Source organism: Aedes albopictus, chromosome 2 (assembly GCF_035046485.1).
Source record: "Aedes albopictus strain Foshan chromosome 2, AalbF5, whole genome shotgun sequence".
In the NCBI taxonomy this organism is placed as follows: domain Eukaryota; kingdom Metazoa; phylum Arthropoda; class Insecta; order Diptera; family Culicidae; genus Aedes; species Aedes albopictus.
The window spans coordinates 324,381,171-324,407,107 of record NC_085137.1 but is presented as its reverse complement, the minus strand read 5'-3'; the positions used below and the strand labels follow the sequence as shown (position 1 = coordinate 324,407,107).

At 40.9% G+C, this 25,937-nt stretch overlaps 2 protein-coding genes across 4 annotated transcripts in view; both read left to right on the top strand.

Moving 5' to 3' along the window:
- Positions 1–17,525, top strand: part of LOC109404271 (UDP-glucose 6-dehydrogenase) — a 41,265-nt gene extending 23,740 nt beyond the window's left edge. For 2 of the 3 annotated variants that reach the window (XM_029879910.2, XM_062852422.1), the window contains exons 2-5: positions 632–1,263; positions 14,509–14,797; positions 14,870–15,684; positions 16,739–17,525. In XM_029879910.2, coding sequence (XP_029735770.1) covers positions 1,105–1,263; positions 14,509–14,797; positions 14,870–15,684; positions 16,739–16,933 — 1,458 coding nt within the window. In that variant the 5' untranslated portion in view covers positions 632–1,104 and the 3' untranslated portion in view covers positions 16,934–17,525. The remainder of the gene's footprint in view (positions 1–631; positions 1,264–14,508; positions 14,798–14,869; positions 15,685–16,738) is intronic. The other variant, XM_029879911.2, reaches the window with a different exon arrangement.
- Positions 17,526–19,628: 2,103 nt separating this feature from the next.
- Positions 19,629–24,122, top strand: LOC134286694 (uncharacterized protein K02A2.6-like). Its single transcript, XM_062848346.1, has one exon. The coding sequence runs from the start codon at positions 19,629–19,631 to the stop codon at positions 24,120–24,122; it is 4,494 nt and encodes a 1,497-aa protein (XP_062704330.1).
- Positions 24,123–25,937: the final 1,815 nt, after the last annotated feature.

The window sequence follows — 25,937 nt, the reverse complement described above, 5'->3', positions numbered from 1 at the left end:
TGCCCAGGGAGTCGAGAAAATTTTCCCGACCGGAACGGAAATCGAACCCGCCGTCTCCGGATTGGCGATCCATAGCCTTAACCACTAGGCCAACTGGAGAAAAGCATACATGAACGAGAAATTTGCATTTACTATTTTCCCCCATAATCTTGTCCCATGCTTATACTCACGCCTGTGGCTATATGGACCCTTAGAACACTATTGTATGGACATTTTTCGGTTGATATTGAACAAAAAACTCTTTAATTTCTTCCGACAAAATCTACATACCTATCCAAAACGTACAATTAAAATCTAAAAGGGTACTGCCTACATTTGCTCAAGTTGGTGCGAAATGCGTCATATGTGAGTTCCCGTTCTTTTGTACAAATAAAACAAATCCCCCTATACGCCGCATGATTTTAAATTTTGACCTAGTCAAACCTTCTGCAATGCAATGGTGTTATCGTTCAACCGACACGAAAAAAATACATATGTTATTCAAGAGGCCTGTCGCATGAGCCAATGATGCCGATGATGACGAAAACAAACCCCTAAAAGAAATCAAATAGCACTCAAGAGTCAAGACAAACTTTTAACGTTTTTCCTCTGTTTTTTTTTTCCTTCCACACCACTTTACTATGTCTTCCAGAGAGCAGTAGTCAATCGCAGCCGCCCGCCACCGAGCCGTGATCAGTCGCGAGTTTGCATTTAAGTTTGGCAGACGTATCTTTCTGCTTCCCCAGTTAGCGGCGGAGATCATCTATCGGTACGCGTTTCAGTAATAGCGCGCCCTCCATCATTTGTTCACCAAAGTGGGTGAGCTGCAGAATCAAAAAACCGGAAACGGATTAAGTGTGAAGTGTGCTGCTCTCAGTGATAGTTTCATTCAGCGAGTTACATACATAATACCAGTATAGCAAAAGTTCATAAAGTGCGTCTTCCTGGAAGAAGAAATTAAGTTTCCACTATTTTGCTACATGTAGCAACGTATTCCGAGCCGGCTAGAACAAGTTGTGTATATTTTTATCACAAGTCGTCAACCCGGCGGTGGCGGTCGTGCGTAGAAACAGGTCTCACCCATTCAAAACTCGACCATAATCGTACGCTAGCGTGCACACAGAAATGGTTATTTCGAAGATATGCTGCATCGGCGCTGGCTACGTGGGAGGTCCCACGTGCAGTGTGATGGCACTGAAGTGTCCCGACATTAAGATCACCGTTGTGGATCGCAGTGCCGAACGGATTGCACAGTGGAATTCCGAAAAGCTGCCAATATACGAGGTAAGTGCTCATCCTCCCTGATAGTTGGGATTGCATGCATTATTTGATTTGTAATTAAGACGGCCGCAAACCTGATGATGAGTAATGTGTGATTTTCACATTGTCGTGCTGATAAGCACAGCCCACTCGGTGCTGTTGCGGATAGCGGGTGAGCAGTTTTGCCACGTATCATAACAGAAATCTTCCCAGAATTGGAATTGAAGCTGTGCAGAGTTGGTTGGGATATCAGAGCAAAATTTAATCTTTTGTTGTTATCTTTTGGGCTGCGTTTTCATTTGAGCACTTGTCTGAGGGAAGACGCGCTCTTCCTGGAACGAATGCAGTGGGTAAGGGAAATTACTGTTATTACAGGCTGAGCGCGGATACCAGCAGCCAGCACATAAGTGCAGCACATGTTTCTTATCAACATGACTTGCCTGTACTAAAGAGCAGACGCCGGTCGTGAGAATTGATCTATATCTACTTTAGTTCATCTATTTTTGGGTACATTTTGAACTTTAACCTACTTTAACCAGTTATTTACAATATTTAACGTTTAGAAAGTAACCCGAGCAGAGGAAAAGAGCTCAATAATAGCAATCTAAGCAGCGTAATGATGACCTAAATTATTGTTTTTTTTTTTAATAATATATCACATTATTATTTAGTTCTTATGTGATCAAACCAATAGCAGCGAGCTATTCGTTTGAGCTATAAATATCAATTTTTGAAAAATTTTTAGATGTTATTTTCAGATCTTTTGTCTTTTATATCAATCAATCAACACGTTTCAATGCTTAGTAGGGTCTTGTACCATTTTGGGCACTTGCTGCTATAACTAAGTCAATTTCAAAGTTCTCCCAGGGTTTATCCCGAGATCTCCACAGAGTTTCTCTTAGGGTATCGAAGATGTTGTCATGGAATTTATCCTAGAGTTTATCTGGGTATTCCTCTTGAGGATTTTTTGCGTTTCCTTCCGGTTCTCCCCACGGAACTGCTTCAGAAAATCTTCTCGGCATTTCTCCCAGAGTTGCTATAAGTTTCTTGAAAGTTTTCATAAGGAATTTTTCACTTATTTTCCGCCGAATTTTTTCCCGGGATTTCTTCCGAAGTTTTTACTGTAGTTTCTTCAACAATTTCTACAGGAGTTTCAGTCGAAACTTCCTAAAGTTTCCCACGGGGTGTTTCGTCTGGTGTAGGTCCTGGGATGCCTCTTGAAGTTCTTTTTTAAATTTATCTTGGATTTTTCTCGAATATCTTTTGGGATTTCTGCAGAAACTATTGCTGATATTTTTCACCCAAGATTTCTTTCAGAGCTTTTCCTTGTAGCTGTTTACCGCTTTTCTTGCAGTGATTCACCTGAGATTTTTTCTCAGATTTTCTCGGGATTATTGGCATATCTCTTTTCTAAATCCCTATCGGAAATAATCCTGAAATTCTGATTGTTCTTTTTGGAATTTGTTTAATAGTTGCACCCGGATTTATTACAAGTTTTTTCCAGAAGTTTTCTAGGAATATCTCGTTGGATAGCTTACAAAATTACTTGTAAAAAAATCCCGGAAGGTATCCAGGTGAAATCTTCCAAGAGCCAATTGGAACCTATATCAATCTTAAACGGAACTACGAATGCAATCCTGAGAAAACTGGAACATCTTGGAACACAATCTAGAAGTAATTCATGCAGGAAATATTGAAGAAATTCAAGCAGGAACTCTGAAAAACTAAAGCGAAATTCCGGGAAGAAATCCAAGAGGAATATTGAAAAACTCTCTGGCAAGCTTGCTATTTGGTGAAAAATTTTGCGAAATGATGCGATTTGCTTTCGACAACGAATACGTTTTCACCCTTCCTCGCTTTATTCAATCAACCTCCCATACGAGTAGCACACGAACAGACTCGACACTGATCAGCATAGTTGACTCTTCCTTATCGCCGTTGAACCGTTGCGTTCTAGCCAAGCCTCTCTTTTCATCGCTTTCGCTTCATTCGCTTTCGTTGACTGGAAACTTTTTAGATATCCCCTGAGGTAATCTAGCCGAGACACCGAGAAAAACTCTTGTAGAAATTCTGGGAGAAACTCTGGTAGAAATCCCAGGAACAACTTTCAGAAATCCCAGGAACAACACCGAATAAATCTCGGAAAGCACTATTTATGGGAGCAAATATATAAAGAAAGGAATTCTAGGGAGAATCATGGATATAATTTAAGAGAAATTCGCAAAGGAATTTCGGAACGGATTTCCAATCAAATTTCTAAAAAATCTCTGAAGGAATTTCCTATTTTTAAAAGAGTTCTTGAAAAATATTTATCGGAACAGCCAAGACAATCATTACGGTTATCATAATTTTCAGTTTTCCACTGGATTTTCATCGGAATTTCAACATGACTACATCACCAGCACAGAGAAAAACAGACGTCTAAATCCAGTTTCAAAACTATGTTTGCAATTTTACGTTAATATTTCTTGGGAATTGTATTTTGAAGGCGTCAACATAGACAAGCTTTTTTTTCTCTGAATGTGAGATGGAGTGACCTCGAAGATTTGCGAATGTTGAAATAATGTTCAATTATCAAATCATTTTTAAAGATATCGTTTAATCAGACACTACTGGTGGAATGGGAATAGTTAAAACACGTATTTATAAAAAAAAAACTTCTACGATCCTATACTAATTACTGCACAATTTGCTCAAGTTGTCGTCTAGTCCATCGTGAGTATTGGTCCTAGTAGGGGGAAAGTTAGGAAAGGGTCCAGGCTTTGGTATAAGTTTTCCTGCAGCTCCACATGGTCACTCTACAAAAATAGGCAAACTTATATGTCTCCTACAAATTTTGGGAATCCGAATCTAGGTTACATTTACTCCAATTTGTTACACTTTTGAGATATGCCTTATTTCTTATGGCAAAATATGTAATTTTGTAGATTTGTGTCAGTGGGTAAATTTGTCGATTAACATTCCAAATGTCATAAATATTGGAGCACTAGAACCAAAGATACAGCCCTTTATAGCGCGCACACTTCAAAGAGTGAAACTTCAAGGTGAAACATAAAAAATCCAACTTCAGTTTTATTTTTTGAAGCATAATTTAGCGCTGATTTCGAAACCGTGCTTCAAAAAATTTTAAGTAGAACAGTTTTTGAGTTTTAGCTCAATATTGAGTTTTACAACTTTTTAAAATATGGGATTTACTATAATTAAAATATCTTGCGTTTTGTTCAACCAATTTTAAATCTTTTTCCATAAATTAAAAGCTGAATATAATACCATTTTATCATCTGAATGCAGGTTTTGCGTCAGATTGATGACATTCAAGATATTAGCAAGTTTTAGGGACGATCTCCTAAAATTTTAGTAGAATTTCCAAAAATATATGAAGAAATGTTTTTTTTTTCAATAAGTAAAAAACAATTTAAAAAATCTTTCTCAAAGTTTATTTGACATATCATATGTAGGCGAAATACTGTAAAAAATTCTGCTCAATCGGATCATTGATTACGAAGAATGAGATGTGTGAAGTTAGTGAATTTGCTTAAAAATAGAACAAAATCGATTTTAAATCATCAACCTTGTATGGAAAGTCGTATTTACTGTATTTTTTTTCCTTTGCGTTTCGTATTTTTTTCCTTTGCGTTTTCGAACTTATTACGTATATTAGGGTGTTCCAGAAAGTTCAAAAAAAGTCGAAAAACGCAAAATTGATTTGAAGCACCTCTTATTGTCAATGGATTTGGCTGAAATTTTGACCAGTTACTTCGTCTAGAATGCCAATCAAAATATGCGGGTGGACTTGAGAATCAGAGACGGCCGCCATAATTACCGCCGTTCATTTTATTCGAGCACACATGTTGAGATGCATCAAACAAATTGATCTGAAAATGCTAGTCGTTATTTGCTTACTCGCAGTGAACACCAAGTAGCATTTTCAGATCAATTTGTAGCAGCATTGTTCCTTTTGTCATGGGGAGTTTTCTAAAACCTGCTGAACACAAACTTGGATTCAAAAGTTTTCCTATCGAACTAAATTACACAGCCATGTTTTAGACAAAAACCCCTCATGACAACACAGTGCCGAAAATACCCAAAGTCATTATATGTTTTATTATAAACGAGATATTTAGCCACAGGATTATTTATTTCGGCATCAACGATTTCACTTGTCTTCTGATGGTATGAAAGCATGTGCGTTAGTCATCACACCCACACCAAACCCTCATCAGCCCACAATTGATTTATTGACAGAAATAATCACTAATCATGAATCACAGCACTTTCATTGAACATTTTGAACCTGTATCCAAAAAATAAAATACTGTGGACAAGGACTATATGCGACGCTTATGCTATTATTGGCACCACTCAATATGAGTGTAATGTGTTGTTGAAGCATTTGGATCCCAAGAAGTTGGAGCAGACGCGAAAAAACATCGTTTATTGATTTTTAATTTGCATAAACAAACATAAACTGATAAGGACTGTTCATTTTATAAAGAGGACACCTTATTTGTGTGATATCTTTTTTATTTTTCAATAAAATCATTATCGGTTTTTTGCATAAATTTCCATAGCTATTCTACAGTGTAGAAAAATATAACATTATACAAATTGTCCTTTGTTATGGAATTGAAGCGGTTTTCGTCAAAACTCAATAAAACCCCATTTCTCAAAATTCTACACAACTTTCCACATACATAACTTTAAAATTTTCATGAACTTTTCAATGTGTTGGGATCTAATACTATTCTTCTAAAGGTAGAGTGTAATAGTTGGCCAGTAATAATGCACCAAGCATTATACAGCTTGATATAGTGAGTTGCCTTGTTATCAATGAAATTGTTAAACAATACTTATCTAAGTCCAGTGATGCAATAACACTACGGAATCAGTTCAAAATTTGTCCAGTATAGAAGAGAATCGCATTCTAAATGATACCAAAGAAAAATATGCTTTAAAGTACATTCTTCATCATAAATTTAATACTTAATGATGGCCATAATGAAAAATTGCATACTTTTTGCTCCATAAATGCAAATTTTTGATTCTAGAGAAGCTTATTATTATTTATTTTCAGCAAGGTCTGACCCTATGTAATTATATACCTTATTTGAAAATAACTACATGTTAATTTTTATTTTCGACATCATTGTTACGTTGTATTTGCAATAGAGTACATCGTTATTTAGAAGAACCTTCATAGAACGAAGCGGTTTTATCTCCGGTAACTGCCATGAAGCACAGTAACCAAGCCAACAATGCTATCAAGAAGCGGTTTTCTGCATTTGAATTTGCATTATTAGTACTTTCGACTAGATCCATTAAAAACATTCAAAATTTAATATTTTTATACATTTTTGTTTAACAAATAAGTTTTATTCTGAAAGTCGAGTCTAATTTGTAACTTTAATATCTCAACAACCATTATTCCGATTAGGTTTATATTTTGCCAGAATATGTATCACTCAAACTGCTGCAGCATGGCAAACACTTTTTTGCAATTAAAAACGATAAACCGATGTTTTACAGAAATTTTGTGTTTATCTTTAGTTTTTGGAAATTGAAAAATTGATCTCTCGAAACACTTTGCCACATTTTTATGAAGTTCAATAATTTTAAACCAATTTATTTATGGTTATTATCTGCTAATATAATGTACTGAACAACTAACCAAGGCTGCTCAAATTTGAACTACGCGTTTTCTTTTTATAGCCTTGCAAAGTTGTCCTCTTTATAAAATGAACAGTCCTTATGCTTGCTGGCTGTAAGCGGGTAGTAAGAATTGTTGACATAACTTTGTTGGTATTCCCGATTCCTAAGAGTCATCGTGGGAAATTCAAGTACATACGGTGTTGATGTACATTGTTCAAATATGAAATTCATCGATGTTTCATCATCATGCCGATATATGTAGTCAGCGTCAAAATTTGCATACTCCGGTCGCTAAAACCACTCATCGAATAATTGTAGGGTACTGGCTATGGTTTCAGTCAGTCTTATGAAAATCATTTAAAAAAAATGAATCTTCATAGATTTACCTATGCTGTGGTGCGTAATTGATCGGACAAACGTCGATTTCTATTTGAATTCAAAATAGTTAACTTTGGGATGCGATAACTTTGATTTGCTTTGACGAGTTGGGCTAAAATTTTGACACGACACGCATCTTATCGTGCGATAACGGGATCGGTGGAATCGCTTAGACTCTTAGGTTTCTAATGATGAGTTCGGATTTGAAATCGGTGGTTGCGAACACATCGAAAATCGCAATTTAATGATAAAATTCAAAATGGCGACCAAATCCAAGATGGCTGCCAACAATTTTTCAACTTCAAATGAAAGGTCTATACTTTCCCTTCATAGAAAAGTGAAGTTTTGTATATGTTACAACATTAAATTTTGAGATATTTTGCGATAAATTAGGTGCAATTTGATGAAAAATCGTCATTTTTGTCACCTTGTCAGCCCCTTGCTAAGCGAAGGGTCCATCAATTTAATCCAACCAAAGTGGTTTTCATCATTTTTTATCATATTCTAGCGAATAAGCAAGAAAAAATTGAAATCCCAGACTTTATGTAAATGGCGGCCTGGTTTCAGCGAAAATTACTCCTCTTTGATTTACACGCGTACAGCTCTGCCGTGTACAGCATGGTTGTTCCATTCCCATGTTAATAGGGATTCCTATAGAACATGGGACAACTATGCTGCATACGGTAGTACTATCCTATTACTTTTGCTCATTATGCATGCCTTGCCACGCTCAAGCTGTTTGTAACAACGTAAATATTTTCAAATCAAAACATAGTTATTGCATCGCAAAGTTGAAAATTTGGTATTGAAATCGGCCTTTCAGCTAACAGAGTTCGGGACCATTTGAGCAGGAGTCCAATTTAGGGTAGGTAATCAAAAGTTGAACCAAATTGCGGCTTTCCGAAGTAGCGCAAATTTTAAGTGATTTTTTCTCCCACATGGAAATAATTTACTACGGCAAAATCTTATGTATGTGAAAGCCACGGGTATAAGCTTTCTGTTAAGTGGTAAAAAGTTTGTATTTGCACCGAATTCCATTGAAAAATTCGAATATTCGTTAATAATGATTTTAATCTTAATTTGAACCATCGTAATCATAATTTGAACCAATTTTAATCTTAATTTGAACTACTGACGGCAGCAGCTCGAGCATCTCCTACAACAGCCAACTTCGCGCTGAACAATAGAAAAACACATGGATCTGCTATTTCCCATAACTAAGTTTCATTGGGCAGTGGAATTTCAACTTAGAATGTTCTAAACTCTTCAGTAACTTGGATACTAAATTTGGATTTTTTCACCCTTCAAGAGTAAACAAAACAACCACTAGCGCAGTCTGCAGGCCAATACTAGAAGCTCGCCCCCGTGTACTAGTTCAAATTTAGATTACAAATGGTTCAACTTAAGATAACATTCTTCAAGTACGAATTACTTAAATTTGATAATTTTATAACAAATAATGCGGAATATTATTCGGTTGGTCGATTCTACGATAAAAAAGCTTTCATTTAACGTGTTCACATATTACGTGTGATACAATGCATGAGCTGTACGAGTGCACCGAAAATATGCTTTCTCTGGAGGGAAATGGGTGAAATCACAGTGATTTTTCAATTGCCTGGTTTCCATGACAAAAACGCTTTTTTCAATGCTTTTTAAGTTCATGTTATCAGGTTATATTACGGAAAGCTGTTTAACATCTTTTTCGGGACAATATTTGCCTAAAAAGTACGTCGTTTTAATGAATTTCGAAATGGTTCAAATTAAGATTACAATTTGATCAGTTCAAAGTTTGATTTCTTACCCTATTTGTTTTTTTTTTACTGTAACGGTTTATACTGTATCATATTTCTACCACTAAATATCTCTATAGCTAATTATTATTGACTACAACAAACATGATTCACACAAAGCATCAATCAGACTACAGTTACCTTACATCGTGCCTCAAGCTCAAGGCTGGAAACAGAATGCTGATGAGGATGACATAATTTGTTTCGGTATCTTAGTTCACGTGTACCAACAAACGACAATCAACAGCAACGGCGGTCGGATGGGGTCATTGCAACTTCGATTCCATCACTGACTCTCGTCCATCGTCCATTGAGTAAACGCGCTTTACGCTATACCAACACTTGTACTAACGACGCGTCGCACTTACCTACTATACGTTCGTTCCATGGAATAGAAACAAACCACCGGAAATCACGTTGAATCAACAGCCTTCGATTGGCAAGCATTGTTTCCACGGCCAAGGTCAAGGATTTGTAGGCCAGTGAAGCAACGAACTTCGGTTTAGGCAGGGTGATGCTTTTGTATTCTTTTTCACCTACTCGGTGTGAGCAACATAACTCACAGCTGATGTTGTACAAAATAATCGGAACATGCACATTTTGTGTCCCTCTGACAACATTTATATGTCCGACAAAACTCTTAAAACTTTACTGCTGTTATGACAGCTATGTAATTGAATATCATCGGTATCAATTTGGGCTTGAGTAGTCATCACTAAAGTTATTCGTTATAGCTTAGCCCCGCGCTTCCCAAACTATGTTTTTGCGCCGCACCAGCTTTTGCAGGCTCCCTAAAATGAGAAGAAAAAGCGAGCTTGCGACACGTTGGGGCGCCCGTTGGGGTTCCCATGGTTGTTCTAGAGCACCATCGACTTTGGATGAATTCTGAGCAGACGGAGTTATATGAAAATGAGGCAATTATTTTTAGACTACGATTGTGATCTCATAAGGTCAGCCCAATTACTAACTAAGTAACTAATAAAGCTAACTAGGGGTAATTCTCGCTGAGACCGGCCCACTATTTACACCTGGTCTTAAAAATGTTTAAGGTGCCGATTTTCTGAAAGCTCTCACCTAAAAAGTAAGAAAAATGCATTTGGTTACTCAAACTGATGGACCCCCCGTTAGTTAGAGCCACAACAATTTTTGCAGACCTCTCGATTTTGGTCAAATGGTGGCTCACTTAAACCGTTATAACTCGAAAGTTTCTCCAACAACCACCTCAAAACGAATTGTTGTTGAAAAGAGGAAAGATAGAGCTACTATTTACAATAATAAAAAGTTGGGTCGGCCATATTGATTTTGGCCGCCATCTTGGATTTTTATACCAAAACATTTTTTTCACCATGAGGGCAACCACCGATTTTCAAAATTTTTGCATCAATTGAAAGCTGGGACATTTATACATAACATATCAAAAAATTAGAGATGTTTTTTTCTTCTTTCAAAAGTTATCTGCCGTTGTTTTGTTAGGAAATCTAAGAGTTCTAGAGAGCCAAAATTGAGCTTTTGTATGGAGATTTCATTTTTTTGGGCTCTGTCCCGAAAGGGATATACACAATTAAATAGTAATTTGATAGATTGCAGGTAAACTTATATTAACGTACATTTTGATTTTCGGGCTCACAATAACATTGGACACATTTAGAAAAATTGCGGCTGTTTCAATCACACTATGGCCAGATATTCATCATATATATGTATTTTGAAACATGAGACCGAACTAAGACCACCTAAAACACCTGTAGCAACTAGGTTTGCACAAATTCGATGTGGAGTTATCCGATGTGAGAAGATATGATATCTACTTTGAAGGTTACCTATCATTTTGAAAACTTTTATTTCATGGTCGGTTGACTCTAATGACGTGCTGTGTGGTACATAACGGATCTTTTGGTTCAGCGTAAGCCGCATGGAATTCACATGTAATTCAAAGTTGTCTGACTTAGGTGATGTATGACGTGATAAATAAAAGTGGTTACCGTTAAACGGAGTACCACTGACCACCAAGGCCCTCTTAGTAATGCAACGGTTATCCATGAAATATATTCAACTGATCTACATGGCCCGGAGTTAGTCTTAGAATATCTTTAGGTACTAACATTGGTGAGTTACTAGTTACTTTGTTCAACGGGATGCCTCTAAAGCGCTCTACTAGAAACTCTCCAACTTTATGTAGAGTAATATAATATTGCCCAAATTCGTGCAATTTATAAATAAAATATTTGATATACAGGTGGTGGCCAAAATGTTTGGGATAGGCACCTTTTCTTCTCTCTTAAAAAAGTTCAACAATCTATTACTTTTCATAAAGTGCATTAAAGTTCTCAAATTTTGACTGCATGTCATCCTTTTATGTCTGCATCATTGGTACAAATTTCGGTTCGATTGGTTAGCCTTTCGTGAAGTTAATGTTTTCGTAAACACTATTTTTTAGACAACTAACTTTTGAAGTGTCGTATCTCTGAAACCAGTGAACCGAATTTAATAAAACTTTGAGCATCCATTAACAATATATTGAAACTTAACACGATGTTATAAAATGTAATATTTTTACCCTTCTTACACCCATAAGAAGGGTATAAATATCGCTCGAAAAACCGACTTTCGATCCGAGGCCCGAAGGGCCGAGTCTCATATACCAATGAACTCAGCTCGACGAACTGAGCAAATGTCTGTATGTGTGTGTGTGTGTATGTGTGTATGTGTGTATGTGTGTGTGTGTGTGTGTGTGTGTGTGTGTGTGTGTGTGTGTGTGTGTGTGTGTGTGTGTGTGTGTGTGTGTGTGTGTGTGTGTGTGTGTGTGTGTGTGTGTGTGTGTGTGTGTGTGTGTATGTGCGTTACAAAAAAAGTCACGCACGTTTCTCAGCCGTCTGTCAACCGATTTGAGTTCTCTTGGAAGGAAATGAAAGCTATAACATCCTAGTAGAACGCTATTGAATTTTTTTTCGATTGGACGTTTGGTTACCGAGATATCTCTCGAAGAGTGCTTATGAGTCATACTTCTAAACTTTTTAAGATTTTTGACCAAGTGTATCATAATAAATATTTCGGCCGTTTGTCAATCGATTTGGGTTCTCTTGGCACCAAATGAAAGCTACAGCATCCTTGTAGATCACCCAGAAATTTTATTTCGATTGGACATTTTGTTACAGAGATATCTTTCGAAGAGTACTTAGGATTTATACAACTAAACTTTTTGAGATTTTTGACCAATTGTATAATAATAAATATCTTAGCCGTCTGTCAACCGATTTCGGTTATCCTGGCACCAAATGAAAGCTACAACATTCTAGTAGAACCAATACAATTTCATTAGGATTGGACATTTGATTACCGAGATATCTTTCAAAGAGTACTTGGGAGTAATACAGGTTAACTTTTTTAAAGATTTTGGACCAAGGGTACCATAATAAATATCTCAGCCATCTGTCAACCGATTTGGGTTCTCTAAGCACCAAATGAAAGCTACAATATCCTTGTATAAGGCCCTGAAATTTTATTTCGATTCGACATTTGATTACTGAGAGAGATATCTTACGAAGAGTATTTCAATAAATTCTTTTTTATTTATTATTATATTCACTTGTTATCTTGCATTAGTTTTTCACCAGTCTATGGGAAATTATTTTTCAATAAATTATGCTGATCTCATACAAAGCGTATTCTAGCAGGTTATTGTTTTCAACAAAATTATAATTAACAAATTACAAATACACAGGAATTTTATGAAAACTAACAATATGTTAAATGAAAGCTTTGAATTTATATATTGTGGGAAAAATGCAAGAACCGGACAGCCAAAATAACTAGTTAATGCCAAAACTGATTAACCTAGTAGATATATTATTTTTGTCCTTTTTACACCATAACCATGAATACCAAGTACTTCTGAGCTAATATATTCGACTGATTAAGAGATATTAGACAAAGTGTATCTCGCTGATTTTCTTATCCATTTGTTAATCGATTCAAGATTATTCAAGATTAACAAAAGATACAATATTCCAGAATATGAAAGCTATTTTTTTAACATTCCATATAAGTTTCTAGGAGGTGTCTGGCATTTCTGGTAAGTCCATGGTCTGATGCTATTTTCGGAACCAATTCACTAGATGTCAAATCCACAATATTTTCTAGAACTTTTGGTCAATCACACAAAATTTGCTTAATACGCATAATACAAGAATATTTTTAACAAGTGTAAGAAGGGTTCTGTTCACCATAGGTGGATTAAATCGGGTTTTTCACAACAAATAAAGTTATACGGGTTTGACGTTTTCACTCATATAGAGGAAAATAAGTCAAATTTACAACACCACACAAGAAATACTAAATGTGCTCTTCCTTTAATTCAAATAGGTTCTAATATATCTTACTACAGATATCTTGAAAACAGAAGTAAACTATCTTTTAATATCAAAACTAAAATGTAATGATATTGATACAAAATGTAAGCAAATTTTTGAGAGAGATCTAAAAAGTATCAATCCATCTAAATTTTTTTCAACGTTCAAAAAGTGCCTATTGTTTAAATACTTTTGAAGCATTTCGGAGCTATGGCAGTTTAAATATTAGTTGTCTGTTAGTTTACGGTTCTAGATTCGCTAGAGTTTAACCAATCGAGCAGAAGTTTGTACCAATGATTTTTTTTATATGTATTAACGAGATTTTTAGCCCTGGGCTAGTTCATCTCGGGACCTACGCTTTACTTCCCTTCCGAAGGAAGAACTCACATTTTGTGAGTTTGTCGGGAGTGGTATTCGATCCCAGGTCCTCGGCGTGATAGTCAAGTGTTCTAACCATCCAACCAGATCCGCTCCACAATGTACCAATGATGTACATATAATAGGTTGACAAACAGTCAAAGTTTGAGAATTTTTAATGCACGCTATGAAAAGTCTTAGCATGTTGAACTTTTTTGTGAGAGAAAAAAAGTAACCTATCCCAAACATTTTGGCCGACCCTTGTACATTAAAAAAGTTATAGCTAGTTTATGAAAATGATCATGTTCCGATTATCTGTTCCCTGAGAGAAAATCAGAAGTTTATCAATTGGGTGGTAAATAATGAGTATATCTAACACTTAATACACAGACAAACAGACGTATCACTCTACTCATTTCTCATCGTTACCCTTTTTAACGGTTAGTTTAAATATATTGTAGTTCGCAAATCGCTCGGTCACGGCGCTCGCATCGTTTTTGTTCCTGTTTGCCTACTGAGTGGTTTGCGTAACACAGCTTGGTTAGCATTGGGCGATTATGTTTTCGTGACGATGATTTTTATCGCAGTTTGTTTTAAGTGATACGTCTTTTTGTCTGTGCTTAATATTTAACCGTGCGCGGTGTAGTTTCAGCTGCTTAGAGGCGCGCGTTCTGAAATGTTAATAAATCAATTAGACGTTTTTTCATTAATTTTTTTAATATTTTTTTTTTATTCCTTTTTAGCCTGGTCTCGATGAGGTCGTCAAGGAGTGCCGAAATCGTAACCTTTTCTTCTCCACCGACATCGAATCGGCCATCCAGGAAGCAGAACTCATTTTCATCTCAGTGAACACGCCCACCAAAACGTACGGCAATGGAAAGGGTCGTGCGGCCGATCTCAAGTTCGTCGAAGGATGCGCTCGTATGATCGCCGAACTGTCCCAGAATAGTAAAATTGTCGTCGAAAAAAGCACGGTACCGGTTCGGGCTGCGGAAAGTATTATGCACATACTGAAAGCCAACCATAAGCCAGGTTAGGGTGTTCCTTAGCTTAGAAGGAGTCGTGTGAGAATTCTCCGGGAACTAAATTTAATTTTTTTTGTAGGTGTTAAATATGATATTTTATCGAATCCTGAATTCCTAGCCGAAGGCACTGCCATCGAGGATTTGATGAAACCCGATAGAGTACTGATTGGAGGGGAGGAAACTCCGGAGGGCAAGACCGCTATCGAGAAGCTGTGTTGGGTTTATGAACACTGGATCCCGAAGAAAAACATTCTGACCACTAACACGTGGAGCTCGGAGTTGTCCAAACTAGCTGCCAATGCCTTCCTTGCTCAGAGGATATCCTCCATAAATTCACTGTCAGCCGTTTGTGAAGCAACGGGAGCAGATGTTTCGGAAGTTGCTCGAGCGGTCGGTTTGGATTCGCGAATTGGGCCCAAATTTCTGCAGGCATCCGTCGGATTCGGTGGAAGCTGTTTCCAGAAGGACATTCTCAATCTAGTGTATATATGTGAGGGCTTGAATCTTCCGGAAGTAGCTGCTTATTGGCAGCAAGTGATCGATATGAACGAGTACCAGAAAAACCGATTTTCGCAGAAAATTATCGAATGTCTGTTCAACACGGTTACCGATAAGCGGATTTCGATTTTGGGATTCGCGTTCAAGAAAAACACCGGGGACACTCGGGAAACTCCTGCCATTACGGTGTGTAAAACACTGCTCGATGAAGGTGCCCAGCTGAATATCTACGACCCGAAAGTAGAACCGGAACAGATCATTGCTGATCTGACGCACCCCAAAGTTACTGAGAGCCCCGAGCATGTGAAAAAGGTAGTTCAAATCTTCTCAGATCCGTATGATGCCGTTCGTGGTACGCATGCTATCGTAGTGTGCACCGAATGGGACGAGTTCATTGTAAGTATAGTTACTTTTTATACTTCCATAGGTTGAGTGAGTTTTGCTTAGCTGGGTTGGCTTTATTAAAAACTTGGCTTAAAATTTGTGACATTGATTTGCCTCTTGCTATTTTACTGCGAAGTTAAACTGTTTTTCAAAGGTTCTAATGACATATAAAGTATAAAAAACGAAATAAGACACATTTTTCTTATAAGCTGTATTTCACTTGTCATGATTTTATTTTTGTACTTCTCCAAATTGATTGAAATTTGAAATAAGAATATCAACTACCTGAAAAATATGAAACTTACAAGGAAATTAATAAATCCTAAAAAAAACTTTGAAATAATTAGGGAATTTATTACACAATTAAGATAAATTAGGTGAGAACACATGTTACATAAATCAAATCATGCAAAATTTCTAATGTTGTTTGTGGTAGATCTTCGAGACTTCTTTCTGACCAAAGCTTAATGGAAATTTCAGGCGTGAAGCCTTGTATCTTTGATTATGAAAATACTTTGGAACTCTTCGAGATTGTTTCCATATTTCCTGGGAGTATTTTGATAAAAATCCTCTAGGGAATTTATGACTGAATTTCTTGTAAAATTCCTGAAGAAGTCAACTGTTAAGTTGTGGTGGTGTTAACTTACATGAAAGCTCCAAGTGACCTCACATCGAGACCACCACAAAATGCGTGATTTCTGGAAAACTTGGAAAAATTCACGAGAAATCTTTAGGTCTTTTTTCTGAATAAGTTTTTGAGATTTTAGACAAACTTGAATTTGCTAAAGGGTGATTCAACCAATTAACCCTCACAAAGCATTTCAAATAGGCTACATTGTTTTACTTTTCAATAATCAATTTTTTAATAGCTTGCGGTTTGTTTATGGCATAATATAGGTATTCTGTGTTGTGGAATTTGTCCTTTTGTATCTCGGCTTTTAATAGCCGGATAGGGTCGGCCTTCATAGTTTGGAAAAAGGATAACTTTGAAAACGATGACTCAGCAAAACAAACCACCAACCTATCGACTTAATCTCGTCTTTGTTGCCTTCCTTTCACGCACCAGAAATACGTTTACTTCCAGAATCTCAACTACGAGCGAATTTACCAGTCGATGATGAAGCCGGCCTACATCTTCGATGGGCGTAAAATTCTCTCGCATGAAAAACTCCAGCAGATTGGCTTCCATGTGCAGACTATCGGCAAGAAGCTGAACCGCAACATTCTCACCCGGTCGTGGGGCAGCATTCCACAGCTGTAGGGATACAAGGAGGATGCACTCATCTGCATCCATTTATTAAGGGACTAAGGTAACCACTACGAACAAATACATCTCATCATCAGCATTACCTTTTATGAGAAGAGGTTCTCCTGTTAAGATAAACTCAAGGTATTAAGAAACAGTGAACAGGAATACTTGACTACTTGAAAGACCCAGCTAGAGCGTAAGGATGTTTGTGCGAACAAAGTATTATGATATCCTGATCACATAACAATTTTCAGTTTTGAATGTCTCGCACCTCTGGTAATGACCATATTCGTATAAAACGATTTGGCCCGATTTATACCATTCAAATGTTATTTTAGTACAACAGCATAAACTATCACATGTGCTGTTCTAAGATATAAAAACTAGTTTCCTTCATAGTCCAAGCTCCAGGTGCACAATTTATGCTAAGAACAAAGCTGCAATATCAGAAAGCACGTTACGTGTTAGCCTTTAATTTTTTGTACTGAAGTCAGAATATTTTTTCCTATTCATACCTAAGGTAAGGTATTTCCCAGAAATAGTTGGCGTTTTTTTCAAAATTTCTTCTGTTTTTGCGCACTGAAAATACAAAAGATTATTCCGATTAACCTATTCAATCTAATCTAAAACAGCCGAACACACCATTCTTGTACGTACGGATTAAATGACCATCACTGATGCCTGATTCTTCTTCTTCTTCTTCTCTATGGCTCTACGTCTCAACTGGGACTTGGCCTGCCTCGCTTCAACTTAGTGAAATTGTGAGGCAAGTACAATGATACACTATGCCCAGGGAGTCGAGAAAATTTTCCCGACCGGAACGAGAATCGAACCAGCCGTCTCCGGATTGGCGATCCATAGCCTTAACCACTAGGTTAATTGGAGACCCTGATGCCTGATGAGGTACTTAATTTTAGCCCAAAAGCCACCGAAGGGCATTTTAAAAACTTTAACCAAGTTGTACTGTTCATTCATTTAATTTATTTAGTATACCTACAACATGTTCACATACATTTCGGTTTGCTGCTGCTTCTCTCCAAACTTGTCCTCTGTGCTATGATTTCTTGCCAACACAATGTATGCAAGGTTGTTATCCAGAATACATCCAGAAACATGATGCTTGGTTCACCGTAGAGTGCAACCGTAGGTGATTCTTTGCTGTCTTGTTTGGCCGTAGCTTCTTCTGGAGCCCATCACAGTAGGCGCACGACTTCCGCTGATGACGCGTCTTCGAGGCTTAACGTCTTGCCTAAATGGCTACACAGTAAAACCGCTCAGCACTAAAATATGTAAGACCTTCTCATAAATGCATAATTTCCATTAGAATAACCAGCCACAGAAATCCTATGTCGCGACTGATCGTGTGACTAACATCTAGTTTGCCTCGCCTTCAAAGTCAAATTTCAAGAAACATAGAAAAGAAATAAATTGTAAAGTGACACAACACAAAAGAGAGGGTTTCCAGAATAATGCACGAAATCGACATACAAATTGTCGCAGAATTGTTATGCAACAGTGATTTTTTTTAAATTTCTTTTTATTCGTGAATTTTAAGCAACAGTGATGTTAGTAAAAATGTCGTTCCGAAACGTTTGAGACAGCATTGACATTGACAGGACATTGACAGCAATAATTCAGAACAGAAGTTCAAGTACTTACCTTACCGGTCAGGCTAAGGCCGGGGTGGCCTCTGCTGTATATAGTAGCCGCCTTCACTCCACTCGGTCCATGGCTGTTTGTCTCCAGTTCCGCACTCTGCGTAGGGTCCGCAGATCGTCCTCCACTTGTTCGACCCACCTAGCTCGCTGCGCTCCACGTCTTCTTGTTCCGGTCTTATGACTCTCGAGAACCATTTTAGTCGGGTTGCTATCCGACATCCTGATGACGTGACCCGCCCACCGTAGCCGGTGGACGATGGTTGGTTCTCCCAGCAGCTGATGCAGCTCGTGGTTCATCCGCCTTCTCCAAGTCCCGTCTTCCATCTGCACTCCGCCGTAGATGGTACGCAACACCTTCCGTTCGAAAACTCCAAGGGCGCGTTGGTCCTCTGCACGTAGGGTCCATGTTTCGTGCCCATAGAGGACGACCGGTCTAATCAACGTTTTGTAGATGGTTAACTTCGTGTTACGGCGAACTTTATTCGATCGTAGAGTTCTGCGGAGTCCAAAGTAGGCACGATTTCCTGCCACAATGCGCCTCTGAATTTCTCTGCTGGTGTCGTTGTCGTCGGTCACCAGTGAGCCCAAGTACACGAATTCTTCAACCGCCTCGATTTCATCACCGTCGATATGAATTCGGGGTGGCGGGCGCGGTGATTCCTCCCTGGAGCCCTTTGCCATCATGTATGTTGGGAGCACTGGCAACTCTGACCCAGATTCTACCACAGGGCTCACCGTTGGCAGGCGACTGTCATCCGGATAGACGTCACATGTGTCAACACTGCATTTCCATATGTTGAGTTAGATTGTCATTCTCGATAATGAAGAGACAAGTTTTATTGTATCCCGCGAAATAAAGTTTTAATAGTTTGTAACGTACAATTTATTTGTTCAATTATTTGAATAAATACACCGCCTCGTCACGTTACAACAGTGGCGACGAGAACGCGAGTTATTCGTATGTTTCGCGAGTGTTTCGCCGGGAAATTCGCGATCGAATTTTAACCACGACGCCGCCGCCGAACAAAAGAAAGCGTACTTTCAGTACAATGGACGGGCAGCAGCATGTGGATCCGAGCCAGGGAAACGTTCCACCTGGTCGGAATCAACATCCGAATGGACATCCACAGTTCCATCAGCAGCAGCAGCTGCCTCCTCAAGCTCCGCAAGGGCACAATCCGGGAAGCAGTCCACCCGGTCAGCATACGCAGTATCGCCAGCAGCCGATTTACCCTCCAGGGATGTCGGCAGACAATGTCATCGTGCAAATCTTGCAACAACTGCAGCAGCAGCAGGCAGTCACGAACCAGCTTCTTCAACAACAGCGCGAATCCGCCCAGCAACAACAGGGGTTTCTGCAGCAGCAGGAAGCGCTTTTCCGGAATGCCATGGCTTCTATCAATGTCAGCGTTCCGCCAAATCCAGAAGCGATTCTGGACTCTTTAGCTGGTAACATCAAAGAGTTCCAGTTTGATCCTGAGAACCACTGCACCTTTGCTGCTTGGTTTGCGCGCTACGAAGATCTTTTCGCCAAGGATGCGCAGAGGCTCGATGACGATGCGAAGGTAAGGCTACTTTTGCGTCGCCTGGGAACCAACGAGCACTACAGGTATGTGAGCTACATACTTCCCAGTACGCCGAAGGACTTCACATTCGACGTCACAGTTCAGAAGCTCACAGCGCTGTTCGGGACCACGGAATCAACGGTGAAGAAACGCTACAGCACGCTCACCATCACTAAAGTCCCGACTGAAGATTATGTCACTTTTGCGTGTCGGGTGAACAAAATGTGCGTAGAATTCGAGCTGACGAAGATGTCCGAGCAGCAATTTAAGTGTTTGATGTTCGTTTGCGGATTGAAGGGAGAGTGCGACGCCGATGTACGAACCAGGTTGTTGGCGAAGATCGAGAGCAACGATGACGTCACCCTGGAAGCGATGATCGAGGAATGTCAGCGGCTTATTAATTTGAAGAACGACACAGCGATGATCGAAGGCCCATCGGGACAGGTGCAAGCAATCCAAAGAGGTCCACAGCATCAGAGTAAGTTCCGGAAGCGGTCAAACGAAAGGCGTAATGCTCCACGAGCACCAGATGAGCAGAAGAAGGTACCAGCCACTCCGTGCTGGAATTGCGGTGCGATGCATTTCTCAAACCACTGCAGTTTCCGGAATCACCGATGCACCGAATGCAGGCAGTTTGGCCATAAAGAGGGTTACTGCTCAAGTGCCAAGCGATCGTCCAAGCCAAGGAAGCAGCGTAGCGGAAAGTTCTCCACCAAGACCATTGCACTTACCGTCGGTAACGTCCAGAGCAAGCGGCGATTTGTGCAGGTGGAAATCAACGGCGTACCTGTGCGTCTTCAGCTGGATACGGCGTCGGACATAACCATTGTGTCCGAGCAGGTCTGGAAGCAACTAGGCCAACCAACAGTGGTTCCAGCAACACAGATCGCCAAATCAGCATCGGGTGAACAACTCGATTTGGAACACGAATTCGCATGTGAGGTGTCTTTCAACGGGTTGGCCCAGCAGGGCCGCATTTTTGTCTCCAAGCGCTCGCTCAACTTACTGGGCATCGACTTCATCGATAAGTTCAACCTTTGGTCACTACCGATGGACAACTTTTGCAATCAGGTGAGCGGTGTGCCTGTTGATGCCAGTTCTTTGCAGAAAGCGTACCCCAAGCTGTTCAGCAACACGCTGGGCCTGTGCAACAAGGCCAAAATCAAGCTAGCTCTCAAGGAATCCTGCCGACCGATCTACCGCCCTCGCAGACCGGTTTCATACGCCATGCTACCAACAGTGGATCAAGAGCTCGACCGTCTGGAACGGTTGAACATCATTTCACCAGTGGACTATTCCGAATGGGCAGCGCCAATCGTGGTGGTCAGGAAGGCGAACGGCAGCATTCGCATTTGTGGAGATTACTCCACTGGACTGAACGAGCGACTCCAACCTCATCAATACCCGCTCCCCCTGCCACAGGATATCTATTCCAAGTTGGCGGGTTGCACGGTGTTCAGTACGATCGATCTGTCGGACGCGTTCCTTCAAATGGAGGTCGACGAAAGTTCCCGTAGCATGCTCACGATCAATACACACCGTGGCCTGTATCAGTATAATCGATTGCCACCCGGTGTAAAAGCTGCTCCAGGTGCATTCCAGCAAATGATAGACACCATGCTGGCCGGACTACCGGGTACATCTGGCTACTTGGACGATGTCATCGTCGGTGGCAAGAACGCCGAGGAGCACCAACGCAATCTTCACGCAGTTTTGCAGCGGATCCAAGAGTACGGATTCACTATACGTCCTGAAAAGTGCTCCTTTGCGAAACATCAGCTCGGGTACTTGGGTCTTCTGCTGGATCGCCATGGAATCCGCCCGGATCCTGTCAAGATCGCAGCAATCAAGAACATGCCACCACCGAAGGACATTAGCGGAGTTCGCTCTTTTCTAGGCGCTATAAATTATTATGGGAAATTCGTCCCAAATATGAGAACTCTTCGCTATCCGTTGGACGAGTTACTCAAATGCAGCTCATCGTTCAACTGGACCCCAGAATGCCAGCAGGCGTTCGACAAATTCAAGGAAATACTGTCCTCCGACCTCCTGCTCACCCATTATGACCCGAAGCAAGAAATAATAGTGTCCGCCGACGCGTCATCAGTTGGAGTTGGGGCAACTATAAGCCATAAGTTCCCTGACGGCAAAGTCAAAGTCATCCAGCACGCTTCCCGGGCACTGACAGCGGCGGAAACAGGATACTCCCAGCCGGATCGAGAGGGTCTAGCGATTATATATGCAGTAACAAAATTCCATAAGTTCATCTTTGGAAGAAGATTCCGGCTTCAAACAGACCATGCGCCGCTACTACGGATTTTCGGGTCCAAAAAGGGCATCCCGGTTTACACGGCCAACCGGCTCCAGCGCTGGGCCCTAACACTACTCAACTACGACTTCTCCATGGAATACGTCTCGACTGACAAGTTCGGGAATGCTGATGTGTTGTCCAGGCTCATCGACCAGCATGCCAAACCAGACGAGGATTTCGTCGTGGCCTGCACCACCTTGGAGGAAGATTTGAGGTCAGTAGCGGTCAATAGCGTAAATTGTTTGCCTCTCAGTTTCAGCATGGTCCAACAAGCAACCAAAACCGATCCAGTTCTTCGCAAAGTGTATCGTTTCGTCCGAGATGGTTGGCCCACATCGAAGCACGATCTACGGGACAACGAACTACGGCAATTCCACGACCGCCAAGAAGGGCTGTCGATCGTCCAAGAGTGCATTATGTTCGGGGACAGACTGGTGATCCCCGCAGTTTACCGGAAGAGGTGCTTGAATCAACTCCACAAGGGCCATCCGGGCGTGCAGCGGATGAAAGCCATTGCACGCAGCTATGTGTATTGGCCAGGATTGGATGAGGAAATATCCAGCTTCGTTAAGGCTTGTCAGCACTGTGCATCTGCAGCACGGTCTCCTCCAAAAGCTAGACCGGAACCGTGGCCAACTACAACCGCTCCATGGCAGCGTGTTCATGCTGACTATGCGGGCCCGTTGGATGGAGAGTTCTACCTCATCGTCGTTGATGCTTATAGCAAATGGCCAGAAATTTTTCCGACCCGCCAAATTACGACGAAAGCCACCATCAACCTGCTTCGCTCGCTCTTCGCCAACAAAGGGATGCCGGAACTTCTCGTTACAGACAACGGCACCCAGTTCAAGAGCGCGGAGTTCAGCCAGTTTTGCAGCGAAAACGGTGTACGACACATCACCACGGCACCGTTTCACCCACAATCAAACGGCCAAGCCGAACGGTTTGTCGACACTTTCAAGCGAGCGGTTCGAAAAATCCAGGAAGGAGAAGGCACTATCAAGGAAGCACTTGACCTTTTCCTGATGACCTACCGCACTACACCCAATCCGAACGTGCCAGACAAGAAATCACCTGCAGAAGCAATGTACAATCGACCACTGCGAACAACCATGGATCTTCTTCGAGCACCACCCGAACAAGTAGCAGATCAAGCCAACTCGAGTCAAACCAGAACGTTCGCACCTAAGGATTTCGTGTACGCCAAAGTCTATTCACGTAACAAATGGACTTGGACGCCGGGTACCGTGGTCGAGAAAGTGGGCAAGGTGATGTACAACATCTGGTTGAATGACAGGAGGATGATTCGGTCCCACATAAACCAGCTTAGGGCCAGGACCGGGACCATAGCGAAGTCACCATCGTCAAAGCAACAGCTGCCAATCAACATCCTGTTGAATGAATGGAAACTGTCCACCGCTTCAACGCCTATAGTGCGGGCGTCCACACCACCACCGCTGGGAAATGTCGAACCGACGTCGCCAACGTCGATAGTGGGTCAGCCTGTGGCCTCCCCAGCATCCAGTAGTTCAAGCTCAACTTCAACTTCGTCTTCATCAGCGGACTTCCGATCTGCTAACGACTCGTCTCCTGCGGTCAGGCTACCTAGGCGCTCTTCTCGCAACCGAAGACCGCCTCAATGGTTCCAGGCGTACCGCAGATATTAAGGAGGGAGATGTTGGGAGCACTGGCAACTCTGACCCAGATTCTACCACAGGGCTCACCGTTGGCAGGCGACTGTCATCCGGATAGACGTCACATGTGTCAACACTGCATTTCCATATGTTGAGTTAGATTGTCATTCTCGATAATGAAGAGACAAGTTTTATTGTATCCCGCGAAATAAAGTTTTAATAGTTTGTAACGTACAATTTATTTGTTCAATTATTTGAATAAATACACCGCCTCGTCACGTTACAACAATGTACTTTATCTTCGACACATTAATGACTAATCCGATTCGCCTGGCTTCACTCTTTAGTCGGATGTACGTTTCCGCCGTCGTCTCAAATTTACGAGCAAAAATATCAATATCATCGGCAAAACCAAGCAGCTGAACGGACTTCGTGAAAATCGTCCCACTCGTGTTTATCCCTGCTCTCCTTATTACACCCTCTAACGCAATGTTGAACAGCAAGCACGAAAGACCATCACCTTGCCGTAACCCTCTGCGAGATTCGAAGGGACTCGAGAATGTCCCTGATACTCGAACTACGCACATCACTCGATCCATCGTCGCCTTGATCATCCGTATCAGTCTATCCGGGAATCCGTATTCGTGCATAATATGCCATAGCTGTTCTCGATCGATTGTATCATACGCCGATTTGGAATCGATGAACAAGTGATGTGTGGGCACGTTGTATTCGCGGCATTTCTGCAACACCTGACGGATGGCGAACATCTGGCCCGTTGTAGCGCGTTCACCCATAAATCCAGCCTGATATTGCCCCACGAACTCTCTTGCAATCGGTGATAGACGGCGGCATAAAATTTGAAAGAGTATCTTGTAGGCAGCGCTCAGTAGTGTGATCGCGCGGTAGTTCCCGCAATCCAACTTGTCGCCCTTTTTGTAGATGGGACACACGATACCTTCTATCCATTCCTCCGGCAATACTTCCTCCTCCCAAATCTTGGTAATGACCCAGTGTAGTGCTCTCACCAGTGCTTCTCCACCGTATTTTAGAAGCTCGCTTGGTAGTTGATCTGCTCCAGCGGCTTTGTTGTTTTTCAACCGGCCAACCTCTTCCTCAATCTCTTGAAGGTCAGGTGCCGGAAGTCTTTCGTCCTGTGCACATACTCCTAGATCTGTTACCACGCCACCTTCGGTACTTGCAACGTCGCCATTGAGGTGCTCATCGTAATGCTGCCGCCACCTCTCGATCACCTCACGCTCGCTCGTGAGAATATTCCCGTGATTATCTCGGCACATGTCGGCTTGTGGCACTAAACCTCTGCGCGAGCGGTTCAGCTTCTCGTAGAACTTTCGTGTGTCCTTAGCGCGGTACAGCTCTTCCATCGCTTCGCGATCTCGTTCTTCCTGCTGGCGCTTCTTCATCCGGAAGACTGAGTTCTGCCTGTTCCGCGCCTGTTTGTAACGTGCCTCATTCGCTCTCGTACGGTGTTGCAACATTCTCGCCCATGCTGCATTCTTCTCGTTTTTCAACTGTTAACATTCGTCGTCGTACCAGTCGTTTCTGTGACTCGGAGTCGCGAAGCCTAGGGGGCCGTCCATATACCACGTGGACAGAAAATTCATGGTTTTTGACCCCCTCTCCCTCCCCGTGGACAAGCGTGGACTTTTCATTGACCCCTACCCCCCTCCCTCAATGTCCACGTGGACATCCGGAATTTTTTTTATATCTCTGAAATAAACGGAAAAGTTGATTTAAAAAGTTGTTTTTGATTAATGTTTTTTTTATTCTTCATAAACATTGCCTTAAATACAATAAAAAGTTTATGAATAACAAATATTCTAAAGC